Raw genomic sequence first — 26,456 nt, forward strand, 5'->3', positions numbered from 1 at the left:
GATGGGGTTCTTTTTTTATTTTTTTAATCAGCATCACCGCCGGTTCATGGTCCGGCGGTGATACCTTTTCCGCCGAACCCAGCACCGGCGGTGATGCTGGGTTGGGGCCGGCGGTGAAGGCCATTTATGCAGCAGTGTATGTTACTTTCTTAGAATATTGTCATGTATTCTTCAACTATTGGCACCTGCTTGTGTTCAACTAGTGACATACTGATTTTGGCATCCACCTGGATCGTTATACTTTCATCTATAAACATAATGCAATTCAAGATCATGGAAGCACACATCAGACTCGCTACGGTTCATTTTATATGTCGCTTCCGACAAGCAATCTGAACTGGCTGCAGGTTAAAAATCCTGTCCGGAAAAACATAATGGACAGGAGGTAGTAGTTTCTTTTAGCAGCATTACTGTCTTTAGCTTCAGAAGCCTTTGCTCCAAGCTGGCTCGCTTCAGTATAATACTATTTTTACTTGAGAGTAGAACTTCTCTTCATGGTGCTCACGTAACCTATGAAAATCATTGGCAAACGCAGGGTAGATGAATTAGGCATAAGAGATCCGTGCTACTTAAGAAAGAACAAAGACATCAATTAAGTTGAAGGATTTGATGCCCCAACATCGAAAAAGTCATCAACCGCAGCTGCAACAACACTTTTTGGTCCATGTAATGTGATCAAATGACCATTCAGAAGGTAATATGGTAGCAGGCTAGCTGTAGCAGACTGACAGAAATATATCAGGAGCAGGCTAAATGAAGCCGGTCCAGCATGTTATATTTCTACCAACTGTTGTAACAACATTTTGCAATTTTACTGAGTTGAAAAGAAAGGAGAACATTTACAGTTTGAACTAAGGATCCCTATCAAGTTGCAAATTTCATCATGGTAAACAGATTGTGAAAAAAATCAAAATCATTTAACAAAGAACCAATGCAAGATCTCAACTTGCACGGCAAGGCCTGATTCAGAAACATGTCTAAAGTTAGTGTGGCATACCTAAACTAAGATATAAATGTAAAAACCACCCTGCATGTCACTTGGGGTTTGATTTCCTCCCCCATAAACTATTTTGTTATAAATGCCCATCCCCTACTGTATTATATTTTAAAAAAACACCGGATGCGTGCATACTTAATTGACTGCGACCATTTTCATTAATTAGAATAATCTCAATTCCTTTTTGGAGATTCCACCAAAAGGTATTTAGGCTGATTCATCATGTGAAATCAAATTATAAATTGAGGGAAAATATGGAAGTCCTGTATACAACCAACTCAAATTGGGAAGGACACCATTGCATATTTGACCTCTTTTCATCCGTTCATGGAAAAAAAGAGTCTGCTCTGCCAAATGCTTAAAACCGCTTCAACTTAGATAGTGTTATTTGGTGGCGGAATGTGTGATTGCACTCTTTGTTTGGTTGCATTCTGGTAACGCAATTAGATTACGGTGTGGGTGCTGTATCTGATTACGGTGGGGGAAGAAGGGTAACAAGCTTGTATAGTATAGATATTATTTAGATAAAGGATTAGATTACAGTGTCAATTGATTACAAACCACCACAACAAAAATATATGTACAGTAATTAGATTACGTTACACTCGAGCCAACCAAAGACCACCAGAATCAATTTTTGCAGGAACCGAAACCTTGCAAACACACCCTGTATAAGCTACAGCTACCTACTAATCCCACGCCACCTGTGCATGCATGTGCTGTCCGTTCCTCAGATTTTGTTGTCATCCCAATCGTATAGCTTACCTACCCACCCCCACTACCCCAGTGCTACTTCCTGGAGCAAATATTCTTTACTTGCATAGGCAAGCTTTGCTTTAGGGTGTGTGTGGTTCAGTAACCGCTTTAGGGTTTGTGTGGTTCATAACTAAAGTGTAGTAAGACAAAAAAAAAACACTAGTACTCGTATGACAGACGATAAAGAGAAGAAAGCACTATTCATTTTCCAAGCATGCAGAAAGGACAATGAAGTGATTTTACTTCACCTTTGACATCTTCTCCCTCAGAAATATATCTATGGCCCCGTTTGGATACACAATGCTAAATTTTAGCATAGTGCTAAACTTTTAGCACCCTCAAATGGAGTACTAAAGTTTAGCACTTGGGGTTGTTTGGATACAGTGCTGGGTGAGAAATGACTACATTATCCTCATTTATGACTAGCTTGGGAAAAAGTGGAGAGGAGAGAGAGGGGGCAACTAGGGAAAAAGTAGTCTTGGGGACCACTTTTAGCACCCATTAGCAACTTTTAGCACCCCTTGGGTGTGCTAAAAAAACAAGGGTGCTAAACTTTAGCACTCATCTTTTAGCACCCCTGTTTGGAAGTTCAAGTGCTAAAAGTGTGCTAAAAGTGAGGTGCTAAAGTTTAACACCCCTTTCCAAACACCCCTATCTCGTTAGCGGTTGAGGATTGCGCGCGACGACCGACGAGTGGCACGCGGTGGGAATGGTAACTTCGAGCGGCGGCTGTGAGCCCAGCGGAGCCGACCGTTCGCGTAAAAAATAATAATAATACTAAGGCAACGTATCAGGACCAGGTGCAAACTAACTAATCTGTGCAAATTTGGAAACTAGGAATAAGGATCACAGGATGACAATCCAATGGATATGGTGAGAGGTGAGACTATTTTACGCTTAAGTCCCCGCTGCCAGCCTTTTTTTTCTTCTAAAACAGCCTGCCCCTTCCGATTCCATCAGGCGATTCCACCGCCAGGCCCCCTCGCGAGGGCCGCCAGGCGATTCCGCTGCCAGGCCCCCGTCGCCCCTGCCCTCGCCAGCCTGGTCCCCGTTGCCCCCGCCCGCTTTCTGGCCGTCCACCGTTCGCCAGGCCCCCTCGCGAGCGCCGCCAGGCCCGTCGCCCCTACCAAAAGCAGTATGTAGAATCAGTTTGCTACATTTTTATGTACCTTTTTATGTACTTGAAGATCCCAAATGCAAATTCAAGTCTTGCACAGCAGTTTGAATGCAGGTACATCCACTTGTGCATGCAGAAGTTCAGTAGCAATGTGGTTGAGAAATGCCTGAAAGTGTTAAAGGAGGCTGACAAGGCGAAGATCATACTCGAACTCCATGCCATGCCATGCCACAATTGTAGCAGTTGCTTCAGCACCCATACGCAAACTACTTAGGACCAGTCCATACTGCAAGAGGATGTACTCTCGAGCTTTGCTAAAGAAGTGATGAACTGATGACAGTTTGTCAGCATGTAACAAGAGCAATTTGTTGTCTTGTGTTAATTTTGGATTTCAAAAGGCATAAAGATGATCACAAAATAGATGTGTATAATTAGTATTCTTTGGTCATGCACTTCTACCTGTACCTGTACTTCACACACTGCTTGTGTCTGGTGTTGCATAAGCCATCTGTGATGGATAAGTTCAACTGAACAAGCCTTTGCCACAAACTATCTTATCTCTGATGTTTTGTTCTCTAGTTTTTTGTCAGATTCTTAGCATCGACTGATGCAAGGATTCCCCAGTTTTTTGTCAGATTTGTGCATTAGTTGGTGTGTAAGTGGAAATACAGGATAGTAATGACTGATGAGCATTGGTCTTTCAGGATCTTGCTGAATTTCGGATGTGTGTATGTTCCAAAATTATGGCATTACTACAACTGTTTTCGTTACTATAACTGTTCCACGAAAACGAACTCACACACGAAAAAGAAAGGTCACGAAAAAGAAAGGTCACGAAAAACAACTCACACACACGCCGGAGCCAAACAGGACCTCGCAGATGGCCGAGCGCACACAAAAACGAACTTGGCGAGCACACCAGGTCGAGCAATGGCCTTGATGGTGTGGGCCGTGTCCTGGCGGAGCTTGGAGTCGAGGACGGCGAGGTCGACGCCCCGACCCCAGTCGCTCTCCACCACGTCAACATCGAAGCTCAGGCGCTGCTGATGGTCAATCCACAGCAGGCTGAACTGGCCGATCAGGAACAATATGATGCGGTCACCCAGGGACAGCGTATTCATCAGTGCGCTCTCCTACGCTCCCGTCCCTGCAACGCGAGCCACGACGAGTGTGCTCAGTGCTCACACGATCGAGTTGCATCGGCATCTCTCCATGAACACAGGCAGATGAAGAAGATTAAGGTACCAGTGGTCGGGATAATGAAGGTGGTGCTGGTGGTGGTCTTGAAGATCTTCTTGACGTCCTCCAGGAGGATCTTGGTGAGGACGGCAAGGCCGGTGAGCGGTAGTCCTCGTTTCGGCGACTTGCTCACGATGGGGCACGCGAAAAGGAACCTGGCGACGCACTCGTGGCTCGCTCGGTCGCGATGGGAATGGTGTGGCAGAATCCCTGTGGGCACATGCTAGGAGGCAGGGATTTTTTAGAAATAAAGGCTGGCAGGTGGGGGGATTTGAGCGCAAAATAATTCCATCTCTCACCCATCCACGACCAAAATAGGCCGAACATTTTAGTTTAGATTCACATCCAACAACACACACCCGCGAGGGGGGGGGGGGGGGGGGGGGGGGGGGGGGGTGTTAAGCCTGTCACAAGCGGGTCGGGCCATCCGTCCGTGAGGGCCGACGGGTCAGAAACACCCAATAGTCCAGCCCATCTTCCTTGTCCGGCCGCCTCCCCGTCTCCTTCCTAATCCCTTTCCTCCCCGTCTCCGACTCGATCTCTCCTCTCTCTCCCCGACGACTCTTCTTCCTCGCCTCCCTCCAGCTCGTCTCACCTCACCTCACCTAGGGTTTCGAATCCCAGCTCGCCGCCGTCGCCATGGACGAGTAAGTATCCCTTCAGCTCCGCTCCCTCTCCCCTCTCTCCCTAGGGTTTCGTCGTCTCACCCTGATTCCCTTCCTCGATCCGCCCCCGCAGCCTCTTCGACGAGGACGGCGAGGCGCTCATGGACCCCGATGCGCGGGATCCTTCCCCCGAGCCGGAGCCCTACGTGGGCCTAGAGGACGACCTGGGCGACGGCGACGACTGGAACCGCGAGCGCTCTCCGACCCCCGTCCACGGCGACGACGGCGGGGTGGGATCCTCCTCCAAGCCCCGGAAGCGTCTCCTCAAAAAGGGCGGCGGCGGTGGCGATGGCATGCCTGGCGACGACGGGCTGGAGGACTTTGGTTTGGAGGACGCGGACGCGGACCCCGCGGCGGAGGCCAAGAAGAGGAAGGGCTCGTCGGCGCTGAGGGACCTCGCCAGGGGCGGTGCTGGCAAGGAGAAGAAGGAGAAGAAGAGAAGGAGGGAGGACGACGGGAGGGGGAGGGACAGTGGGATGGCGAGGGAGAAGCGGGGGTCAGGAGGAGCGGGGAGGGGTGGCGGCGGGGAGGTCCAGGATGATGGAGAGAGGGAGATCCAGGAGCTCTGGGATACCATTGCCGGTGGTGACTCGGAGGTAATTTTGATTGAGTTCTATGTCTCAATTTCATTAAGCTATTTTCACTTCTAGTTGACTTTTTTACTTCTTGGATGCCCTTTCTGTGTGTATCTCTAGTAGCTCGTTAGAGCTACCCTGAGATTTGTGTGAAAGGCTATTGGAAAATTGAAATTCTGTTGACATCGGAGAGATCACTCGTGTCTCTTGAAGGATATCATAATGCTTCCTAGCAATATACTAGAAATTTTAATCAGTCAATTGACTTTGGAATTGTTAAGTGGTGGTCATTGGCTGAGTTTTTCTTGATGGTGATGCGATCATTGATTTAGTTTGTATAGCAGTGATGTTGGTTCATCCAGAAGCTATTTGTTTCCTAGGGAATTCAGATTGTTCTTCTATTGTAATGTTTATAGCCAGTCCTTTGTGATCAGGTGTATTTTAGATAGCATCTCCACTATTTTCATGTAGTATTTTTAAAGTAAACTTTGTAGGCTATTTAGATGTCAAAATGTGGTGCTTGGTTATATGATGGTCTATTTATATGCCTCTTATTAATTTTGCAAGTTAGTATTTTGCTTATGAGAGAACTTATAGAGCTGTATAATCTGTTTGTGATATCTTATTTCCAAGGAAGATAGTATAACTAGAATGCTGCTCTGTTGAATTCTGTTTATGGATTTATTTTTAGATGACATGGCAATTGAGGGCTTCTTTGTAATACCTTGAGATACGGTTTAAGGTGATAATGCATCTAGTGGGTCATCATTATTAGTTTTTATCTCAGTTCTTGCATTTCTTTTTCTTTATAGAAAATTGCTTACTCAGATTGGGTTGTGTAAAAAGGTTAGGTGCATATCAATTATCAAATCAGATCATCGTAACTTGTTAGCTGCAATACCACTTTACCAGCTTTTAATTCCTTTTAGCTACTACTTCCATTGTCTTGGACATACTAACATTCACCACATGCCATTTAAATCTGGTGGAGCAGGATGACCAAGAAGGCGTTAGAACTGTAGATGATGATAATTTCATTGATGACACTGGGGTTGATCCAGCTGATCGGTATGGTAGTGATAATGAGCGGCATTCTCCTGGACGCTATGCACAGGTATATGCTCTTAATTGCTCAGGTGCCCCAGAGCATATTTTTTGCACTCTTTGAAGACAAATTGTCATAGTACTCATAGATGTTTAATCAAATGTCCATTAGTTCATTGTATCATACCTCTGTCGTGTTGCATGCGAATCACTGTAGTGACTATATTAAAGGAATTGGCTGCAGTTCCCTATTAACCAAAGCATGATATTAGAGATCCACTTCATAATCTTACTGAATTTCGTAGAAGCTTTAGGGGTTTAGTCTTATGATAAAAGCTAAAACCATGGTTGTGTTGCACCCTTGTTGGGTCGATTACATCTGCTGATTTCTTGGCCATGACACTATGCCATCTTATGAGTTGTCCAAATCAATATATGTACTCTTGCTACAGAATAGTACCAGATGGTTTATCTTTTTTCCCCCCTATTATCACTGATAATATGGATTGATTCTTTACTATAGGCTGAGGAGGGTGAGGAGGATGACGAAATTGAGCGACTCTTTAAGGGTAATAAGAAGAAGAAGAAGAATGATCGCCCACGTGCAGATATTGGTCTTATAGTGGAACAATTCATTGCTGAGTTTGAGGTAGCAGCTGAAGAAGATGCAAACTTGAACAGGCAATCAAAACCAGCCATTAACAAGCTTGTGAAGCTTCCTCTGCTCATAGATGTTCTCTCCAAGTAAGATATCTGGAGCCTTGTATTGTCAGTACCTATTGCTATTTTTATAAAGCTAACACTAATATTTTTTTTGTTCATATCTGTTGAACAGGAAGAATCTTCAGCAGGAATTTCTTGATCATGGAGTTCTCACACTTCTAAAAAATTGGCTCGAGCCGTTGCCTGATGGAAGCATGCCAAACATGAATATTCGATCTGCTGTGCTGAAATTATTAGCTGATGTAGGCACCTATTTCCTTCTCTACATTTTTGCATTGTAGAACCTTGTTCTTGCATAAGAACCTAGTTGTCTGGTTTATGTTTTGATGGCTTCTAAAAATTTAATTGCTAATGAAAGTTTTATGCCTCTTGTAGTTTCCAATTGACCTGGAACAACATGACAGAAGAGAGCAGCTTAAGAAAAGTGGTCTGGGAAAGGTACACTTCTTTTTGGCTTGCGTGGTGCTGTGGTCGCTCTGATGTATTGTTTTTTGAGATTATGTGTTATGTGCTAAACCTATCCATGATGCATGTTTAGGTCATCATGTTTTTGTCCAAATCCGATGAGGAGACTACTGCAAATAGGAAATTAGCTAAGGAGCTGGTTGACAAATGGGTAAGTCCGTGTTCACAGTACACACATCATCTGTGCGCTTGTTTACTGTCAAGAGTTCTCTAATTGGTACTTGTAAACAAAAAAATTCAGAGTCGACCAATATTCAACAAGAGCACAAGATTTGAGGATATGAGGAGATATGATGATGAAAGAGCGCCTTACAGGCGGCCACAAATGAAGAAGTAAGAGCATGCAGTTATTGGCCATCTGAATACTGCAGTCTTCTTATCCTGTATATTACAGACGTATGTTGTATTCTTACTGGTTATCCTTTCTGTCATGAAGGCCTTCGTCAAGTAGCTCTGGAATGGAATCTAGAGATGATGATCTTGATGCTGACTTCTCACAGTAAGTCTGATAATTCATCATATTTTTTTACCTTTGATGCATGGATGCAGGTTGTCACCATTTTCTAATTTTTGGGTTAATCTATTTTATGCTTTGTATTTAGACGCAAGTCTGGGCAAAGTAGTTCAAGGCAGCATGCTTCTAGGCCAGAAGCCTCGCCTTTGGACTTTGTCATTCGTCCACAATCCAAAATTGATCCTGAGCAGATACGGGCTCGTGCTAAGCAGGCTGTCCAAGACCAGCGCCGGCTGAAGGTCTTCCTCGCATCATCAAAACTTTTTAGTTTTGTCTGCCTGTTATCAGCTGGTTTAGGTTCTGCCATGCTTGTTAACTGATAAAGTGGGACTGACTGAGCAACAATTAATTGTTCTTGTTGGATTTGCAGATGAACAAGAAATTGCAGCAGCTGAAAGCGCCCAAGAAGAAAAACCTTCAGGCGTCGAAGCTCAGTGTGGAAGGCCGTGGGATGGTCAAGTACCTGTAGACCATCCACTCTGGCATACACAGCCAGCAGCACCCCTGCACAAGATGGTTGTGCCTGCTGGGGGATTGCTGAGCTAGTATGAAGCACACCCTACCACCAGGCAGGGGCCAATTGCTCGGCATTCAATAATTGCTTGGACTCCAAGTATTTTTCTTGTCTGGTAGGGTGCAACAGATGGGTTCAGAAACTTAGTTGTGGAGGCATATACTATGAGCGTGCATGAATATAGCATTTTTCAAGCAGAGAAGTTCCTTTATACTGTATAAATGTTTTGTCATGCTTATAAGTTAACTGGATCCGATCAGGCTGTATGTTGAGTTGGGTTGAGGTTTCGTTTGTTTGTACCTGAAGAAACGTTATGTCTTATGAATCAAACATAGTGCGACAACTGGTTAATTGTGCTTAATGGTTACCGCGTACCAGACTGTAACTTGATTTTGTTAAGTGATATAATGCTTTCTTGATTTTTCATCTTGCTGTGTATGGAAGGTCTCAGGGGGTTTCGATTGCATGACTGGTGTTTGACAGCACTTAGCCTTATATGTGGTGGTCATTATAGCAAAAAAAATATTTTAAACCGAAACCCACATTCTGCCAATTGTCGAGATGAAGATCAATTCAATAAAACGGTGTGCGTTACTATTATCCATGGATGGACCATGGCCTGGCAGTCTTTTTCAGGCTGTACCAAACGCAGTGTGATGAGGACGAGCAAATCTACCTGATCGGGATATTCTCTGTCACGTACGTCAAGGAAAGGCAGTTCACGGACCAAGTCGTTAGCTGACAGCGACATGGTAGTTTGGCCATCTTTATTCGTGTGTTTCGTAGCGGTTAATGCAGTTGAAAGCAGGTATAGTGATCTCGTAGCAGTCAGTACACGAAGAAAGTAATGGCGAGATTTGAGATGGGCCATACGTACATCTTTCAATTCAAAATTCAAATCATATCCTTTTAAAAAAAATTCAAATCATATCACCCGAAATTTATGCTCTCATTATTTTTGGTTGCCCTTAGTGGACAAGCACGCAAGAGTGAAATGGTCGTCGCAGAACGTTAAGATCTAGGTTTATGAATTTTCCAAGGAGAAGAAATCAATTGAAAAAAATATTTCGAAGCTGAATATTTTCGAATTATTAATAAAATCGCTAAACATGATTAGGCTCGATCAGTCCTTACCATTTCCGCCGGCTGAGAAAATACTAAAAATAGAGGTCATTCTTCTTCTCCGTCCTTTCCATCCCAGGTCGGCAGGTCGCCACCGCGTCCCCCGTCCTCCTCCCCTCCCCCCTCCTCCGCGCCATCTCCACCACGAGGCAACACGCGCCAACGACCCTCCCGAGCCGCAGAATCCCGCCCCCCGCGGTCGCATTCCGCGCGCCGCCACCCAGGTTCCAGCCGCCCACGCGGTCCCCGCCGCCGGCCGCGCCATGCCGCGGCGGGGCGAGACGGCGGTGGTCCCCATTGACGTGACCAGCGGCGGCGGCGGCGGCACCGGAGGAGGAGGTCAGGAGCGGCCCAAGAGCGAGCGCCACCGGAGCCACGGCCCGGGCCACCACGGCCGCCACGGCCCGCACCACCAGCACCGGAGCCGCCCGCCGCCGCCGCCGCCGCCCGCGTTCCGCCCGTTCCGGCGGTGGTTCCCGTTCCTCGTGCCGCTCTTCATCGTCGCCAATGTCGTCCTCTTCGTCCTCACCATGTACGTCAACGACTGCCCCGCGCACGCCCAGGCCACCGGCGCCGCGATAGGGGGATCCGTCGGCGAGAGCGCCACCGCGCAGGGCTGCTGGCTCGTGCCGGAGCTCGGCAGGTTCGCGTTCCAGTCGTTCAAGGAGAACCCCCTCGTCGGCCCCTCCTCCGCCACGTAATGCACTATTCAATCTGCCCAAATTTGGATCTTTCTGCAGTTTGCTCGGGTTAGGTTATTGCTTTAGATGCGTGCAGTGTGAGAGATTGTGCAGATCGTATGAAATGTGCTTCCGTTATGGCCTTCCGTTTTTAAATGCGCATATCTTATGAAATTGCTTGTATCGAAGTCTTTTGAGACAGGAATTTCTGTCACTATTCCTTTTCTCTTCCGGCGAAAATCCTTTTCTTTTCTTTTTTTAAATAATCATCACAGTTTGTTCGTATTGAATTTTATGAATATCCTAAACACTAATATTTTTTTAATCAATTGAGGTTGGAGGTTTTGGAATGCGATATTTCTGATACACTTGCTGGTCCAAACAATTGCCAGTTGATCGGGAATTTTGCTGGTTTAACTATTCAGTGGTGAACGGAATTTCTGATACACTTGCATGCGATATTTCTGATACACTTGCAACACTTGGCTGATGTAATGTTCTGAACAAGATTGGAGATTACATACTATTTTTCGTAGGGTTAAATTACTAAAGGTGGTCTAAGTGGATGATCTTAGTAGTCAGCTACTTGTTTACCATCTTGTTCTTATCAAAGAAAGAAATTTTATTTCTTTGTACTGGCATATGGGAGAGATCCTGTCAATCCATATCATGTACAGTATCATGGATTGAATAGTTTTCTTCCTAAAATAAAACAATTGTTTATATGCAAATCTTAGACCCAGTGAGGAAGCAATTGCAGTCATACAAAGTTACCATTGTGTGCTGTTCTATAACTTTGTTAAACCTTATTGTTTGATAATGTATTTAGGGTCACTTCCCCCTATTGAGATTTTTTTTCTTGTTATACCCTCAGGTAGCAGTACTTTGATTTTTCTCCTGCTTATTGATATAATCTTGATAGCTTGTAGGTTCAACTAACATATGTGTCATTCCCCAGGTTGTTGAAAATGGGGGCACTGGAAACCAGTAAAGTTACCAAAGATCATGAAGGCTGGCGCCTCATTACGTGCATTTGGTTGCATGCTGGAGTTATCCACATACTCGCTAATATGTTGAGTCTCGTATTGATCGGAATCAGGCTCGAGAAAGAATTTGGTTTCAGTAAGTGTCATCTTCTTTTTTGAGGAAAACAGATTCTTAATTCCTGTACACTACATTTTTTTATTATCTGGAGTTCATTTTGGTGCCTGTACACTGCGTCTTCCATTATCTGGAGTCTGATGGTTGATGGTTCCTTCAAGCCTGATGATCATATAACTTGACCATTATTTAATGATTGTCTGTTGCAGTGAGGATTGGTGCACTGTATGTGATCTCTGGTGTTGGTGGCAGCTTGCTGTCATCTTTATTTATGGTGTCAAATATATCTGTTGGCGCTTCAGGTGCACTATTTGGACTATTGGGCTCCATGCTGTCAGAGCTCATAACAAATTGGACTATATATGAGAACAAGGTTGATTCTAAAATGTATGCAATCTTTTCACAAATTATTCCATATTCCATGTTTCTAATTCTGTTATTGTTTATAAAAAATCAGATCGCAGCACTCTTGACTCTTGTTATGATCATTGTCATCAACTTAGCTGTTGGGATCCTTCCACATGTTGACAACTTCGCTCACCTTGGAGGATTTACATCAGGGTTCTGTCTTGGTTTTGTGTTGCTAATGCGACCGCAGTTTGGATATATTAACCAAAAGAATTCTCCTCTTGGATATCCGATGGGCGTAACTAAACGGAAGTTCAAGATATATCAAATCATACTTTTTGTTATTGCTACAGTGATATTAATTTCTGGGTAAATATCATACTGATCAAAAGAATGATAATGATCTAATCAGCCTCTACGTTTCAACTGTCTTTTGCTAAACTTTTTTGTTGTCAGGTTCACTGTTGGCTTGGTGTTGCTTTTTCAAGGGTTCGATGCTAGTCAACACTGTTCTTGGTGCCATTATTTGAGCTGTGTGCCTACTTCAAAGTGGAGCTGCAAAACACCAAACAACTCTTGCATGGTAAGCCTCTTTCTGCACATGCGTGTCTGATGTGGCAATCACTGGATTTGATACTATTTTAACTTTGACAACAACAACAACAACATAGCCTTTCAGTCCCAAGCAAGTTGGGGTAGGCTAGAGTTGAAACTCAACAAGAGCCACAAATTAGGGTTCGGGCGCATGAATAGCTGTTTTCCAAGCACTCCTATCCAGGGCTAAATCTTTGGGTACATTCCATCCCTTCAAATATCCTTTTATTGCCTCTTCCCATGTCAATTTTGGTCTTCCTCTGCTTCTCTTCACATTACTGTTATGCCTTAGGGTTCCACTATTTTAACTTTGAGTTGGGACAAATTGTGTTTAAGAGAAAACCTTAATATATATTAGCACGGGATATGCACGAATGCCAACTCTTGAGCATTTTTAACTTTTTATAAATCTCTTAGATAAAAATCATGAAAATCATCAGAACTCAACCACAAGCTGTAACAGCGTATTATGATAGTGACAATATTGCCTTGATTGGTTTTCAACTAATATACTGTATTGATGTTAGCAGTTTTACTCTGCCTTTCCTGTAAGTGTAATGAGAACTTTCTTGGGGAAACTATTTACTTTCATATGATTGGCATGTTATCATTGCATCCATTAAGTGCTTAAATTCATGTTTCATTTTTTATTTATAGCCTCACTGTAAGTTTACTAATATAAGCTTCTTCTGCAGTCTTCACAGCTTGGAAATCAATTAAATCTGACATGCCAAAGCACTGGAAAGACTGCATCATATGTTCTGAACAATCCAAACAGCCAAGAAGCAATTAGAAATCTTTGTGTTCACCTTTGCAGTTAATGGTGAATGTATGTACTTTCTAACGAGGAATTAATGCCAGCATACCTATGGAAAAGATAAATGGAAGCTGATGTTGACATTGAGATTCTCTGGTAATGCTTATATGGCTTCTATGGTTTTATTCTTCTTGTGCATGTTGTGTATTATGAACGTCAGTTGGATATATAAAAGACGGACAATTAGAGGCAGTAGTTTCTGTTACAAAGATAAAGAGGTGCAAACATAAACTCGTGTTGAGAGAATGAAGGCTTGGTGACTATACCCCCCCCCCCCCCCCCCCCCCCCCCCCCCCAAAAAAAAAGGAACAGTAGATGGAACATGTACATATCTAGATTGTTTTCCCAAGTATTAGCTTTTGAGAGGGAGATAGAGGCAACCATAGTAGGAACTAGGAGTTGTCCTGGTTAAAGTAAAAGTGTTGCATCACATATACTGAAGATGCTTATACAAGATCCAAGCCAAGAGTCAAGTCTATGCTGTGCTATTTCTTCCTAGGTTAGCATTCCTCTTCATTGTTTCCTTCCACTTTTGACATGGATATCTTAGTGTCTTATTAGCAGAATTTTATGTTTGTTTTGTGCTATTTTGGATGGTCAAAGGATGTAAATGTTACAGAAGTTGATGGAATGATACAAGCAAAGCAAAACAATAAATATCAACTGAGACTTGAATGCTAAATCTGGATCCATTTATATCCCTGGTTCCCCTGCTCTTGCCAATGGTTGTTCCATTAGGTCAGGGATTTATTCTTGCACTTATATTTTATTCTCTTGATCCATCAAATATACTAAGTATTCAACTGCATGACAGAGTCTACACCCATCACTTGATATAGACTACCCATGTCTACGGTTTCCTGCATCATTTATATAGCACAACTATTTATGGGTTCTTGTCACTACATGTTTATGGCATTAAGAGATTAATGGATAACCACTAGGTCCGTAGTGAAATAAGTTCTGACATGGGTCCATCTTTTGGAATGATTATTTCATAAGGAAATCTCCTTTATGAGGCAACTACTAACACTGGACTAGAACTAGTGTTAACGACCCAAATTGCACATGACTGATGTCTAATAGTACAAAAACGGAAACAGGGATACAAAGTTCCGTTAATGTTACAGGTTAGGAGAGAAGTAGCATGATGTTGCAGCCTACAGTGGTATGACTTACAAATACATAGCAGACTGGTGCCTGTCCTATATGCAAAGAGCAAAACAGACAGACCCTGCAGGACGTTTACGTCGAGACCTCTAGATGTGAGACGTGCCATAGCTTCAACCCGTATTCCACCATTAACTGCTTGTCTTCAGCTGCTCGAAAATATACTTCACCACCTCTGCCATTGTTGCCTTCCTCCCTTCCCTGAAATTCCAGAGCTCATTCACTGCATGCCGTCCCCGAGGACTGTAGTCGTTGAGCTCTGTCAGGGTAACCTTCACTGCGTTGCAGACATTGTCACCGTACTCGGTCCATAACTGTCTCAATTTTGGATCATCTTCATTCACAACGTCCTGAAATCATCCAGATGCAAGGCCTTTAATTAATGACTCTTCAAACAAAATTGAGATTCCAGATGCAACGCCAGATATCAATGTACATAAATTGAACAGGTACCTTTTCTTCTCCATCAACCAAAAAAGTGGTAAAGGGATTCCAGGATTTGTTCTTGAGTTCCTCTTGCCAACTTGAGACCAACCTTGCTGCTTTGCCGTCTGGATCATTGTCACTGTACTTCCTCTTGCACGCATGGTGAAAGGGCTTTTCATCAAGTTGTCCCATCCTTTTGATCCCTATAACTGTGAAATCGCTGATCATCATGCTCTCCAAACACTGAGCATTATGATCATTCCACGAAGGGAACTTTTTATACATAGCATTGCTCATACAGGTGGAATTGAAAATGTAAAAAAACAACACGTTTACCTTGATCACTTCTTGGCGGGTCTCTTGAAGCTCATCTCTGTTCAGCTGATCTCGTTGTGCTAGGTCAATGTATACATTTTGAAACCTTTCACGTTCTTGCTCTAGACACTCTTTTGAAATTGTCACTAATCTATGCAGATGTCCATATGCTTCCTTCAAGTTTTCCTCTGCCTGTAGTTTCGTGTTCAGCAGACATATTGCAGACTCTTGTGCTTCCTTTTGCTCCAGCTGCTTCTCAAGTTGAATTACTTTTGCGTTGATGGCTTCCATCTCTTCCTAAAAAGCATACATGCATGTAAATGCATTTGTATGAATTGGTTGGTCATTTGTGAAACAGCTGATGCAAATGGTCTTGCTAACTGTTCAATCCAAATGGAAAGAAACCTTATATTTATCATGAAGCATTTGAGCATGGTCACTCGCCTCGGGCTTCCTATCTGCCATGTCCAATGAATTGACCTCGATAACTAGCTGAGAGAACCATCATATCAGAAACAGCATAAGATAAAATGTTGTATTGAGAAGGTTAGACAGAGGTAGACAAAAAACACAGAAAATGGAACAGATTGCGTGACCACTTGTGGTATAATGAGCCAATTCTGCCAATATTGGTCTTGGGTGACTGCTTTTGGTGTAATAAGCAAGTTCTGCCAATATTGGCCTTGGCGACCACTCGTCGTGTAATACTGGAACAAAGAAAAAAAATACTAATGCTATAGCCTAACACATGGGGGTAAATGAAGGTGATGTTTAACCGATGTTATTTTTGTTTCCAGCTGCTTGTAAATTTAACTACAGCAGGGAAACCGGGTGTAGCATGACAATGCAGTGACAGTGATCCATAAAATCTTTAATGGAAGGAGAGAGGTGGTACTATACTATCATATGGAATTGTAAAATGTGTTCTTTCAGGCTTCTGCTGCTGAAGATTTGGTGCTACTGTTCATGGACTGCTGATACATTGACTCTAGTTTTCAAGGTAAACAGATGTTTCTGTAGTGAACAACTCTTGAGTCTTGACAGCATCCATCACTACAGCAAGGAGTCGGTTCAGACACATGCATGTTTATGTGAACTGCAGATCCATACTGAACTCTGCGATGCAGATATATAGAACTCTGTATACCTTCTCCACTTTGCTGCAGTGCAGTTCGGTTCTGCATTCCTTGAGCTCCTGGATTCTGTCCACCCTCAACTTGACCTCTCCCTTGATCGCATCCAGCTCGGCCCTGAGCTTATTGTTCTCCTCATCGGCGCCACGGAACATCTCTAGCAGGGTATTGTCTGCTACGGCTTTTAGCTCTGCCAACAATTACAGGAACATTTGCGTTATCATCAGATTCGGACAGAAGTCTAGGATCATTACCAATGCAATTATCCTAAACACGTGTTCTGAAAGCAATCAGGGATATTTTGGTCATACAATTTTGAAAATGGTATTTGACATTTGGACCATCCTTTTTTTTAAAAAAAAAAGCATTTTCTTGCATGGATTAACCTTTGAGCTCGCTGTGGAGCCTGTTGCTCTCCTCCTCCATCCTCTGGACCACCCTGGCCATCTCCTCGTTCTTGGCGGCCAAGAACCTCTCCCTCCTCTGGTACTCGCTGGCGACGGCGCCGAGCATGACGGCGGCGCTGGCCTCGTCCTTCTCGATGTCCTCCACGCTCCTCGCCGCGGTGCCGGACTCCCTCAGGAACCTCCCGACCGCGCCGTCGCCGATGAGGTCCTCTCGCACGGCCGCCCAGCCGAAGACGCAGCCGGCGTCGCCCTCGCCGCGCCGCTGCCACCTCCTCCTCCCGGCGCCGGTGAAGTAGGCGGCCAGCGACATGGCGTCCCGGAGGCCCGCCCAGCTCTTGCCGAAGTGGAGCAGCAAGAAGTGTTGCTGGCGATGCTGGTGGGTGGTTGGCTCCTCCCGGAGCGCGGTGGTTGCGACGCCGGCGAAGCGCCGATGGGCGTGGAAGGCGAGGGTGGCCGCGGCGTCGGCGTCCTCATCAGCGGCGGTCGTGGAGAGAATGCCGGTCCACGGCCAGACGAGGAGCTCGCCTGCGTCGTCTGCTCCGGCGGCATCAGCCTCGTCAGCCGACATGGGAATTTTGTTGCTCGTCGAGGTTTCAATGCCGTGTGGTTGGGTACTTGGGTGGGTGTGGCTCTGCTCTGAAATTCAGGATGGCATTGCCTCTGTTTTTTATGGGTGTACGTTGTACTTACCGTGTCATGTGTTCATGGAATGTACGTGCTGTGTGATGGCGATATTTTCGTGTTATATCTCGGTGGCTATTTTTGGGATCATGGTATTTTACTTATACGGAAACAGCAGTGAGCGATGCCTGAAGGGTTATTTACTGATTTCAGGTTCTGAATTTCTTCCGAAGAAATAGGTGAAGTAATTTCACCCAATCACAAGTCATGCAGCATAAGCAGAAGTTGCTTATCAATTACTCCATTCGTCCCAAATTATAGGTCGTTTTAGCTTTTTTTTTATTCATAGATTTTATGTTACTCCATTCGTCCCAAATTATAGATCGTTTTAGCTTTTTTTTTATTCATAGATTTTATCATGCACTTATATATATCCTATATCTATAAATCTAGAAAGGCTAAAACGAACTATAATTTAGGAAGGAGGGAGTAGATAACTGCAGTTGTGATCACATAAAAGTGTTTCTTACACATCATGCAAAAGAACATAACTTTCTGTTGACTGAAGTGTTCACTGATGATTAAACCAGAAAGTCCAGGGCGTAACCATAAACATCACAAACACTAACATAAAACGGCGACTGATCAGATGCATACATCTTCATGTTCTGCTGCAAATTCACTAGTTAGAGCAACTCCAAGAGACTGCTAATCTTACCCCCAATACCTGTTTTAGGGAAAAAAAAGAGAAAAAACGGACTCCAACAGTCCACCCAAAACTCCCCCAAAAAATTAGCGATGCTAAAAAAACACCACCTCACCCCGTATATTTTCGCAGCCGCGGTCTTCCCCCAATCCTCCGCGAGCTCCTTCCCGCGCCCGCTCTTTTTTTTTCGCGCGCTTATCTCCTGGCGGCGCCGTCCTCCCCCGGCGGTGCCCTCATCTCCCGGCGGCGGTTCTCTCCCGGCGACAGGCGGCGGCGACCCTCCTCTCCTGGCGGCGCCCTCCTCTCCCGGCGACGGGCGAGCGCTAGGCGGCGGCAGGCCGGGACGCGGCCCTCCTCTCCCGGCGGCGGCTCTCTTCTCCCGGCGACGGGCGAGCGCTAGGCGGCGGCGGGCCGGGACGCGGCCCTCCTCTCCTGGCGGCGCCCTCCTCTCCCGGCGGCGGCTCTCTTCTCCCGGCGACGGGCGAGCGCTAGGCGGCGGCGGGCCGGGACGCGGCCCTCCTCTCCCGGCGGCGCCCTCCTCTCCCGGCGGCGGCTCTCCTCTCCCGGCGACCGGCGAGCGCTAGGCGGTGACGGGCCGGGACGCGGACCTCCTCTCTCGACGGGGCCCTCCTCTCCTGGCGAGCGCCCACCGTGCGTTGGCGGCTTCCACGAGCAACAGGTACGTCCGTCTCAAGGTTCACCATTTGCTGCAATGCGGATAATGTCTCACGATTTCGGTCGAGCGAATCGCCATCCCTAGATCGTTTTCGATTTGTTCGTCAGTAGTGTGCCTGGAAACTGAACTAGTTATATGAATGCTATCTACTTTTCTGACACTCTGTAGCAAGGAAGTTGTTCTTCTGCTGGGTTGCTATTAGTGTAGAACAACTGGAAGCAGCTCTGACCACTGTCATCAGAAACAAAACGTACATTAGTAGTAGGGGCCGGGGAAGCCTTTCTTCTAAACAAACATTCAGTAGTATGTACATATGTATATCCCACCAATATCTCCACTAGATGTTTGGGGGGCATGGATGCATAAAAATTCTTATAATAAATATGCAACCAATTGAACAGATAGCCAGCTCACCAGCTGTGCAGAACCAGGCTAAAAAAAGATGGTGAAGGTGTAGCCGATTCCTGTCATGCAGTAGACGAGGGCCAGAAGAACCACGTAGTTTTCCCAGATTGATGACCTCATGTTGTTAAAGAAGTAAAACGTGGAGAGGTAGACGATCGGCTTGATAATTGTATCGAAGTGATCTATTGTATGTTTGGACAAGAAGTATGCCAGTGAGCTCATGCCAGATGCTCTCTCCCTCCAGTAGTGTATTTTCTCCAGTGAAAATGACCTCAGGGCCCCAATCTTGCACAGCAGAGCTGCAGCCAACAGAAGCTTATTCGCAAATGAACCTAAAAGTTATGATTATTGCTTATAAAGTTCAAGCATACAATAATTGCAAAATCATCTCCTTTCCATGACAGGTTCAGATTAATTTAGAGTCCTAAGCATACTGCACTCAACTTACCAGTTTGGTATGTTACCAGTTTGATGCATACCATTTGTACAAATATATGTATGCCTTCAACTTAATTTAGAGTCCTAAGCATACTGCACTCAACTTAGTTTTCCAGAAGTTTCTTATTCATCCGTGTACTAATGCTTTAGGAGAGCATTGCTGCAATCAGATCATGTGGAATTACTTGTGCATTTTTTTTTGAAGAGCAATTACTTTTGCACTAGTTACAGCATACTTTGTACAGTTTTGATGAGCTAGATATGAAGCTTACCTCAAAAAATCAAAGTGCTGATTTTAATTCCTTTTGTTGCCTGTGCAGATGCAGGCACCACGGCCAACCGCTCCTGTCCGGCAAGGCCAAGTAAGACGCGGCGGAGGGATGCTTCAACGGCGCGTGGTGGTCGTCGGCGGCCAGCACCCTCAATGGCCCGGCGGTGACCACATGCCTCAATGGACCGGCGGTGACCACGACCTCGATCTGGCCGGTGGTCCTCCGATGGCAGCCCTTGCCGGCGACGATTTCAATTCCGTATCCAGTGACCCCTCAGCTGCCTTCGAACAAGTGGTCAACGACAACTCATTTGGGAATGGTATGAATCATAAGCTACTCATTTCAATTCTCTAGGGTAATCCGGACTAAGCAATGCATGTCGGCTTATTAAAGTTTATATCTCAGAGTTGATGAGTAAGAGTTTGACATGCAAGCATATGACATTGTCTGAAATTGTCCTATGAATTTTACCTATTAAAGCAATGATGTTGTCTGATGCAGCATATTACCATTTGACTGAAATTGTCTTACTGAATTAACTCAGTCTTACTAGGTTGTTGGGTTAGGATTGTGATGGCTGCCACTGATGGATGTTAAATGTCACTGGTAATTTTTTAGACCCATGCTAAATTTTTTGATGTTTATTTTCTACCTACTGGGCAGGAAATGGATATTTTTCGAACATGATGATGGATGAAACCAATCTAGGGGATTCTGATTATTATAGCAACACATTTGCTGACCAACAGTCACAGGCAATTGAAGTGGGTCCAGTAGCCCCCTCTGCGAGGCCAAACCATAAGAGATCAAAGAATTTCAGTGACCACGAAGATGAGGTTTTGGTTTCAGCGTGGCTGAATGTAAGCTTGGATCCGATCGTAGGCAAAGATCAAAAAGGTGGCAAGTATTGGTCTCGTATCTATGAGTACTTCCATGAACACAAGACGTGCACCTCAAAGCGTACCATAAATTCTCTCATGCACCGGTGGGAGACCATACAAAAATGTGTGAACAAGTTTTGTGGGTGTCTAGCACGGATTGAGTTAAGACGTTCGAGTGGTAGTACAATGAAAGACAAGGTACTTACTACGCAATACCATGATTTGTTTCAACTATTTTATTTTTATATATCGTATATGAATATCCCTTGTATGTTGGTGCGTGTAGGTTGCAGAGGCATGTGCTTTGTACAAGTCTGAAGACGAACATCAGAAATCATTCCAGTTCATGCATTGCTGGAATAAGTTGAGAACACAACCAAAATGGCTTTCTAAAATTGATGAATTGGTTGCTGCTAAAACATCTAACAAGAAGCAGAAGACAAGCTCAACTGTTGACCCGAGTGCAAGTTTACCTAATGACATAGGACAAGGTGAAGTTCAATGTCTAGAGGATAATGCATTGACAAGACCAATTGGTAAGAAGAAGGCAAAAGCAGCACTGCTGCAAGAGAAGAAAAAAAGTGTGACAGCAACCTTAGAAAATATGTGGGCACAGAAGAAAGAAACTGATGGGGAGAAAGAGCTAAAAAAAGAGGAGAGGTTCAACAAAGCATTTGCACTTGAACAAGAACGAGTTGCTCTTGAACAGGATCGAGTTGCAAATGAAAAAGTACTTCTTGAGTTGAGGAGCCAGGAGGTCCAATTGCAAAAAAGGAGGGATGAAGAGAGGATTATGACCATGGACCTTACCGCCATGCCAGATGAGCAAAAGAAATACTACATGTCCTTGCGCGCTGAGATCATGAGTCGACTATCTATGTCTAGTACTTAATTACTATCATGTTTGTGTTCTGTTGATTTAGGAACTCTTTACCAATTTCATACTTGTTTTATTCACTTCGAACCTATCGATGATTTAGTCTGTTTGATATTGAACTATAAAGTCATTTATAAATTTCCGTTGCTTCCTGGAAATAGGAGAGAGAATGGTCAGGGTTGAGCTGAATCTGCTGATGGTGCTTGGGGTCTGCCGGCATGACGATGGCCTGGGGTGTGCCGGCGTGATGGTGTGGGTGGCCTTGTTTAGGTGGTTCATCTTTTAGAAAAAATTAGAAAAAGATCGTGTTTGATATTGAACACTACAACAATTTAGAAATGGAGCATATACCATGCTGATGAACATCTACCTTAGTCTACCTTAATTTCTAAATGATGAATACTAATGCGCCAATTACAAATAAATTTATAAAGTAGCAAAAATTATTGAAAATAACAATTACTAGAGTTGAACTATAGGTAATCATTTGTAGAGGTCTGGATGATGTTGCCACAAGTGCTCGATGAGGTCATCTTGAAGCTGATTGTGAATATCTTTGTCCCTTATATTCTTGTAATTTTTAATAAACTCCTCGAGTTCAGGTGTTTCATCGTGAGAAGTCTTCACCTTTTCTCCCACTCCATCATAATTTAAATCATCTTCCTCATCACGCTCATCCTCAACTATCATGTTGTGCATAATGACACAAGCCCTCATGATTTGTCTGAGGGTGGCTTCATCCCAAAATCGAGCTGGCCCCCTAACGATAGCGAAACGAGACTGTAGAACCCCAAACGCTCGTTCCACGTCCTTCCTACAAGCTTCTTGGGCAGTTGCAAAATATTTCTTCTTGTTACCTTGTGGATCAGGTATGCTCTTCACAATTGTGGCCCACGAGGGATATATGCCATCAGCAAGATAATAACCCATTGTATATTCGTTGTTATTAATGGTATAATTCACCTTTGGAGCTTGACCTTCAGCTACCCGTGCGAATAAAGAAGACCGGTGCAAAACGTTGATGTCGTTGTGGGAACCAGGCATCCCAAAAAAAGCATGCCACATCCAAAGATCTTTATCTGCAACAGCTTCAAGTATAATTGTAGGCTCATGCACATGCCCGGTATACATACCTTGCCATGCCGAAGGACAATTTTTCCACCTCCAATGCATACAATCAATCGACCCAAGCATACCAGGAAAACCTCTACTCTCTCCAATGGCAAGTAATCTAGCAGTATCATCTTCATTAGGTGATCTCAAGTACTCATCTCCAAAAACCTCAATAACAGCACTGACAAACCTTCTCAGACTCTCAATAGCAGTACTCTCACCAATACTGACATAATCATTTGTAGCATCAGCTGCTACTCCATAAGTTAACATCCGAAATGCTGCAGTAATCTTTTGCAGACTAGAAAGGCCAAGTACACCGGCAGCGTTTCTTTTCTGCACGAAATATTCATCGTGTTCCTCTACGGCATTCCATATGCGTACAAACAGTGTACGCCTCATGTATAATATAATTTTTTTTGAAAAAAAATGGTTGAAATAAATCTATTGTTTACGTACCGTCGTCTGAAATAACTATGTCCGTACGTAGGATCATCTGAAAAATAATCTTGATACAACCTTTGATGCCCTGCGTGTCTGTCTCGCTGAAGTACTCGATGACCTATGATAGAACCACGATGTTTTGTTTCATCATCGGACTCATTCACATTCACGGTCACATGAGTAACAGAGATTAAGAAATCATCATCGTCATCATCTGACGACGAATCCAACACTAGGTGCATCGAAAGGCTTCGATTCATAGCAATTCCTTTTTAGAACTATTTTTCCTAGGTATTGACAGCCACATAAAAACTCATTACGACAGAATCCTCGTGCCAAAGCTGATCGCAACAAAAAAACAAAATGAAAATGATGCTGCGAAGTAATCATTACTTTGATCCGCGCGGTGTACGGAGGATGCTGGACGGATGCCGGCAAGGAATGCCGTGCAGGGGCTGCCAAAGTCCACCGTGCGCGGGGGTGGCGGCGTGAGACCTCTTGCGCACGGGCAGGTGGTGTGATAGAGTACCGGAGAAGAATTTTTGATGGGCTCTGGACACGGTACCAGGGAAAAAAAAATCAACGGATACTAATGGGCCTAATCCGATGACGTGGCCTCTTTTAAATTATTGGGGAGTAGTTTTTAGCGATCTGCTGTGGGCTGATATGTTTTTTGGGGAAAAAATTTTTAGCATAGCCCCCAATATCTCATTTTGGGGAAGAATTTTTTGGGGAACTCTTGGAGTTGCTCTTATACGCTACCTGACACTAGAGTAAGCTCCACCTTCACTACAAGGAACAAAAGACACTGCAAACTCCTGGGTATCAACAGACCGATGCTTGGGTGCAAAAGGGATGCGGTGAACAGGCTGCAGCCTAGTAGAGTGAGTCCTCTCCGTCCTCTTCTTCAGGGGAACTAGCAGCTTGTCGCCTCTTAGGGCAGTTGCGGTAGTCATGAAAGACATGTTCATTACAGGACCTGAAGTGTAACTTGAAATTTGAAATACCATAATTTACAGGTCCCTGCAAAAGATCATAATTTATTTCTTTGTTCATGTACAGATCTAGCATTTGTGATACGAGGAGGTGTAACTTGAAATTTGAAATACCATATTTTGTTTAGGAGGACCTCGTTCTGGGCTTTTAGCTCCTCATTTTCCTCGATTAGATTCTCCATGTCTTTTGCCTTCAGAGCCAGATCTGCCCTCAGCTTCTTGTTCTCCTGAGAGTAATAATTTATTTCTGTGTTCATGTACAGATCTAGCATTTGTGATACCAGGAGATGTAACTTGAAATTTGAAATCATACTTTGTTTTGGAGGACCTCGTTCTGGGCTTTTAGCTCCTCATTTTCCTTGATTAGATGCTCCATGTCTTTTGCCCTCAGAGCCAGCTCTGCCCTCAGCTTCTTGTTCTCCTGAGAGTACTGAAGCTCTTTCTTTTTCATAGCTAACTGAGACCTTAAGAATTCAATCTCCATGGAGATCCTAGAAGAGTCCTCTCCCTGGGACGAGACATCCAGATCTTCTAAATGCAGAAAAAAAAAGGTCATGTCATGTAAAAGAAAGTGAGGATCAAAATGATGGGTTCTACAGTTCTAAACTCCCACATAACTTCATTGCCCATAATAAGTGATTTGAAGTCATCAAACTCAGTGCACACCACTGCTGCTATTATCTTGCTACACCTGAATTCTCTCCCAATTGTCTGACACGTGCAACTGCAGGAATACTATCCAATCCGCAGGTTTTAGATACCCTGCCACAAGCCTGATGCATGCGTTACTTAAGTAAAGCTAGCTAAGAGCATGCGTGTGATGTCATGTGTAATTGACTCAAACAAGGTGATTATTACATTGATACAGTTAGACAATCACAAAACAAGGTAAAATTGGCTGTAAAGATGCCGATGTCCAAGTGTTAGCCTTGCTCGATCCATTCAAGTACTAGAATTTTGCAGCATGTAAATGATTCATTTCGATTGAAAGCAAAGTGTGGTACATAAGAGCCTATACATAAAAGGACTTGTAACACGAGCAGATACGTTTGCAAACTTCAGTACATTGCAGTGCTCTCAAGCTTCAATCTTGTATTTCTCTACTTTTAGATCCAACATCACCAACAACACTGGTATCTGGTCTGGAGTCAGAGATAGCTGAGCTATAATCCCCGGCCCAAAACACCGGGATCTGATCTATCTAAAGCGCCAGCAAAGTCCACAGCCAGACAATCCAAGAACACCAACGTTGCGATGAAATCTTAACGAGGCAGCAACTTGGCAGTATTTGTAATGCATCACAGATGGAGACTGTATATCAGGCTCCCATCAATTGCGACCACGAGCATAACAATGGCGGACGTAGAATCGTCGATTGACTGCTATCTGAAATGGGTAAAAAATTAAAAGAAGTACGTGCAATCTCTTACCATCCCCATATCAGGAGCTCCACCGATGCCACCAAGCACGCCTATGCCGCCGCGCCCAGCCGCCTCGTCGCCTCCGCCGGCCGGGTTGCCGGAGGAGGAAGAGAACATCGTGGAGAGGCCTTTTCTTCGATTCCGGTTGCGGAGATACACGGGAACAGCTACTGAGTGCAGAACTTCTTCTCTGTCCTGCGGGCTGTGTATTCCGGTTTGAAACAGGCTGTGTCCCTTTGCCTTCCTCCCACCTTTTTATTAATGCGGTCCGGGCTAGACGCATGAAACCATAATTTTTTTTTTGAAGTTGCAACGCTGACGGTTGAATTACATCTTTTACAAAGGCCAATGCACATTTCATATAGGCTGTGTCCCTTTGCCTTCCTCCCACCTTTTTATTAATGCGGTCCGGGCTAGACGCATGAAACCATAATTTTTTTTTGAAGTTGCAACGCCGACGGTTGAATTACATCTTTTACAAAGGCCAATGCACATTTCATATTTATTTTCCAAAAATATCACATAAAGTCAGTCTTAATGCACAATTTAATTGGACAGTTACCGAGACTGAGAACTTAATAGCTGTGCTTGATGAGTGTCATGGAGATGAAACTCCTCTCCCATATGATGAAATTCTTTATTCTCTCCCCTCGTAATGGTCTTGTCAAGTCAGCAAAATTGATAATACGGTATACAATTTAATGCTCATGAAAAAACCTTCCATTGAAACTGGCCTAAGTAAGATAGCATTTATTTCGATGTTGAAATAGCTCCATAGAATGCATAATTCTATTGTTTATTATTTCCAAGACTACATACAAGAAATGAATTTTGAAAAACAATGTACATAGGTTTCAATTAGATGAAATCCATCATCTCTCTCTT

General features: G+C 44.1%; 5 protein-coding genes across 5 annotated transcripts; 3 read left to right on the plus strand and 2 right to left on the minus strand.

The window, feature by feature from the left end:
* Positions 1–4,552: 4,552 nt before the first annotated feature.
* On the plus strand, positions 4,553–9,035 carry LOC117858329 (protein IWS1 homolog 1). Its single transcript, XM_034741377.2, has 11 exons — positions 4,553–4,756; positions 4,848–5,370; positions 6,344–6,463; positions 6,917–7,137; positions 7,229–7,358; positions 7,492–7,554; positions 7,655–7,732; positions 7,823–7,914; positions 8,018–8,080; positions 8,184–8,334; positions 8,466–9,035. The coding sequence occupies exons 1-11, from the start codon at positions 4,749–4,751 to the stop codon at positions 8,562–8,564; spliced, it is 1,548 nt and encodes a 515-aa protein (XP_034597268.1). The 5' UTR covers positions 4,553–4,748; the 3' UTR covers positions 8,565–9,035.
* A 753-nt stretch (positions 9,036–9,788) lies between these two features.
* Positions 9,789–13,396, plus strand: LOC117854813 (RHOMBOID-like protein 1). The gene is made up of 6 exons (XM_034737067.2): positions 9,789–10,428; positions 11,370–11,533; positions 11,722–11,885; positions 11,970–12,229; positions 12,317–12,443; positions 13,150–13,396. The coding sequence occupies exons 1-6, from the start codon at positions 9,995–9,997 to the stop codon at positions 13,273–13,275; spliced, it is 1,275 nt and encodes a 424-aa protein (XP_034592958.1). The 5' UTR covers positions 9,789–9,994; the 3' UTR covers positions 13,276–13,396.
* A 1,748-nt stretch (positions 13,397–15,144) lies between these two features.
* Positions 15,145–17,290, minus strand: LOC117854812 (uncharacterized). Its single transcript, XM_072293904.1, has 5 exons — positions 16,702–17,290; positions 16,330–16,505; positions 15,588–15,674; positions 15,204–15,479; positions 15,145–15,159 (listed from the first exon to the last, which is right to left on the minus strand). Exons 1-5 carry the CDS (start codon positions 17,288–17,290, stop codon positions 15,145–15,147), a joined length of 1,143 nt encoding a protein of 380 aa, XP_072150005.1.
* Positions 17,291–18,230: 940 nt separating this feature from the next.
* Positions 18,231–21,756, plus strand: LOC117855324 (uncharacterized). Its single transcript, XM_034737645.2, has 4 exons — positions 18,231–18,728; positions 19,889–20,159; positions 20,504–20,919; positions 21,008–21,756. Exons 2-4 carry the CDS (start codon positions 19,889–19,891, stop codon positions 21,611–21,613), a joined length of 1,293 nt encoding a protein of 430 aa, XP_034593536.1. The 5' UTR covers positions 18,231–18,728; the 3' UTR covers positions 21,614–21,756.
* A 325-nt stretch (positions 21,757–22,081) lies between these two features.
* LOC117856180 (uncharacterized) lies at positions 22,082–23,397 on the minus strand. Its single transcript, XM_034738604.1, has 3 exons — positions 23,167–23,397; positions 22,795–23,116; positions 22,082–22,581 (listed from the first exon to the last, which is right to left on the minus strand). The coding sequence occupies exons 1-3, from the start codon at positions 23,395–23,397 to the stop codon at positions 22,082–22,084; spliced, it is 1,053 nt and encodes a 350-aa protein (XP_034594495.1).
* Between the last annotated feature and the right edge of the window lie 3,059 nt (positions 23,398–26,456).

The sequence above is a fragment of the Setaria viridis genome, chromosome 5, assembly GCF_005286985.2.
Source record: "Setaria viridis chromosome 5, Setaria_viridis_v4.0, whole genome shotgun sequence".
In the NCBI taxonomy this organism is placed as follows: Eukaryota; Viridiplantae; Streptophyta; class Magnoliopsida; order Poales; family Poaceae; genus Setaria; species Setaria viridis.

Coding starts and splice junctions, on each gene's coding strand:
- LOC117858329 (XM_034741377.2), top strand. Junction 7,359..7,491: donor TGCTGAAATTATTAGCTGAT/GTAGGCACCTAT, acceptor TGCCTCTTGTAG/TTTCCAATTGACCTGGAACA. Junction 8,081..8,183: donor CTTGATGCTGACTTCTCACA/GTAAGTCTGATA, acceptor CTTTGTATTTAG/ACGCAAGTCTGGGCAAAGTA.
- LOC117855324 (XM_034737645.2), top strand. CDS start 19,889: ATGCAGGCACCACGGCCAACCGCTCCTGTCCGGCAAGGCCAAGTAAGA. Junction 20,160..20,503: donor CGACAACTCATTTGGGAATG/GTATGAATCATA, acceptor CCTACTGGGCAG/GAAATGGATATTTTTCGAAC. Junction 20,920..21,007: donor GTAGTACAATGAAAGACAAG/GTACTTACTACG, acceptor TGGTGCGTGTAG/GTTGCAGAGGCATGTGCTTT.
- LOC117856180 (XM_034738604.1), bottom strand. CDS start 23,397: ATGCACCTAGTGTTGGATTCGTCGTCAGATGATGACGATGATGATTTC. Junction 23,117..23,166: donor GTTATTTCAGACGACGGTAC/GTAAACAATAGA, acceptor AAAATTATATTA/TACATGAGGCGTACACTGTT. Junction 22,582..22,794: donor AGAGAGTAGAGGTTTTCCTG/GTATGCTTGGGT, acceptor TCGCACGGGTAG/CTGAAGGTCAAGCTCCAAAG.
- LOC117854812 (XM_072293904.1), bottom strand. CDS start 17,290: ATGTCGGCTGACGAGGCTGATGCCGCCGGAGCAGACGACGCAGGCGAG. Junction 15,675..16,329: donor ACTGCAGCAAAGTGGAGAAG/GTATACAGAGTT, acceptor TGGTTCTCTCAG/CTAGTTATCGAGGTCAATTC. Junction 15,480..15,587: donor TGCTTCATGATAAATATAAG/GTTTCTTTCCAT, acceptor TATGCTTTTTAG/GAAGAGATGGAAGCCATCAA.
- LOC117854813 (XM_034737067.2), top strand. CDS start 9,995: ATGCCGCGGCGGGGCGAGACGGCGGTGGTCCCCATTGACGTGACCAGC. Junction 11,886..11,969: donor GGACTATATATGAGAACAAG/GTTGATTCTAAA, acceptor ATAAAAAATCAG/ATCGCAGCACTCTTGACTCT. Junction 12,444..13,149: donor CACCAAACAACTCTTGCATG/GTAAGCCTCTTT, acceptor CTTCTTCTGCAG/TCTTCACAGCTTGGAAATCA.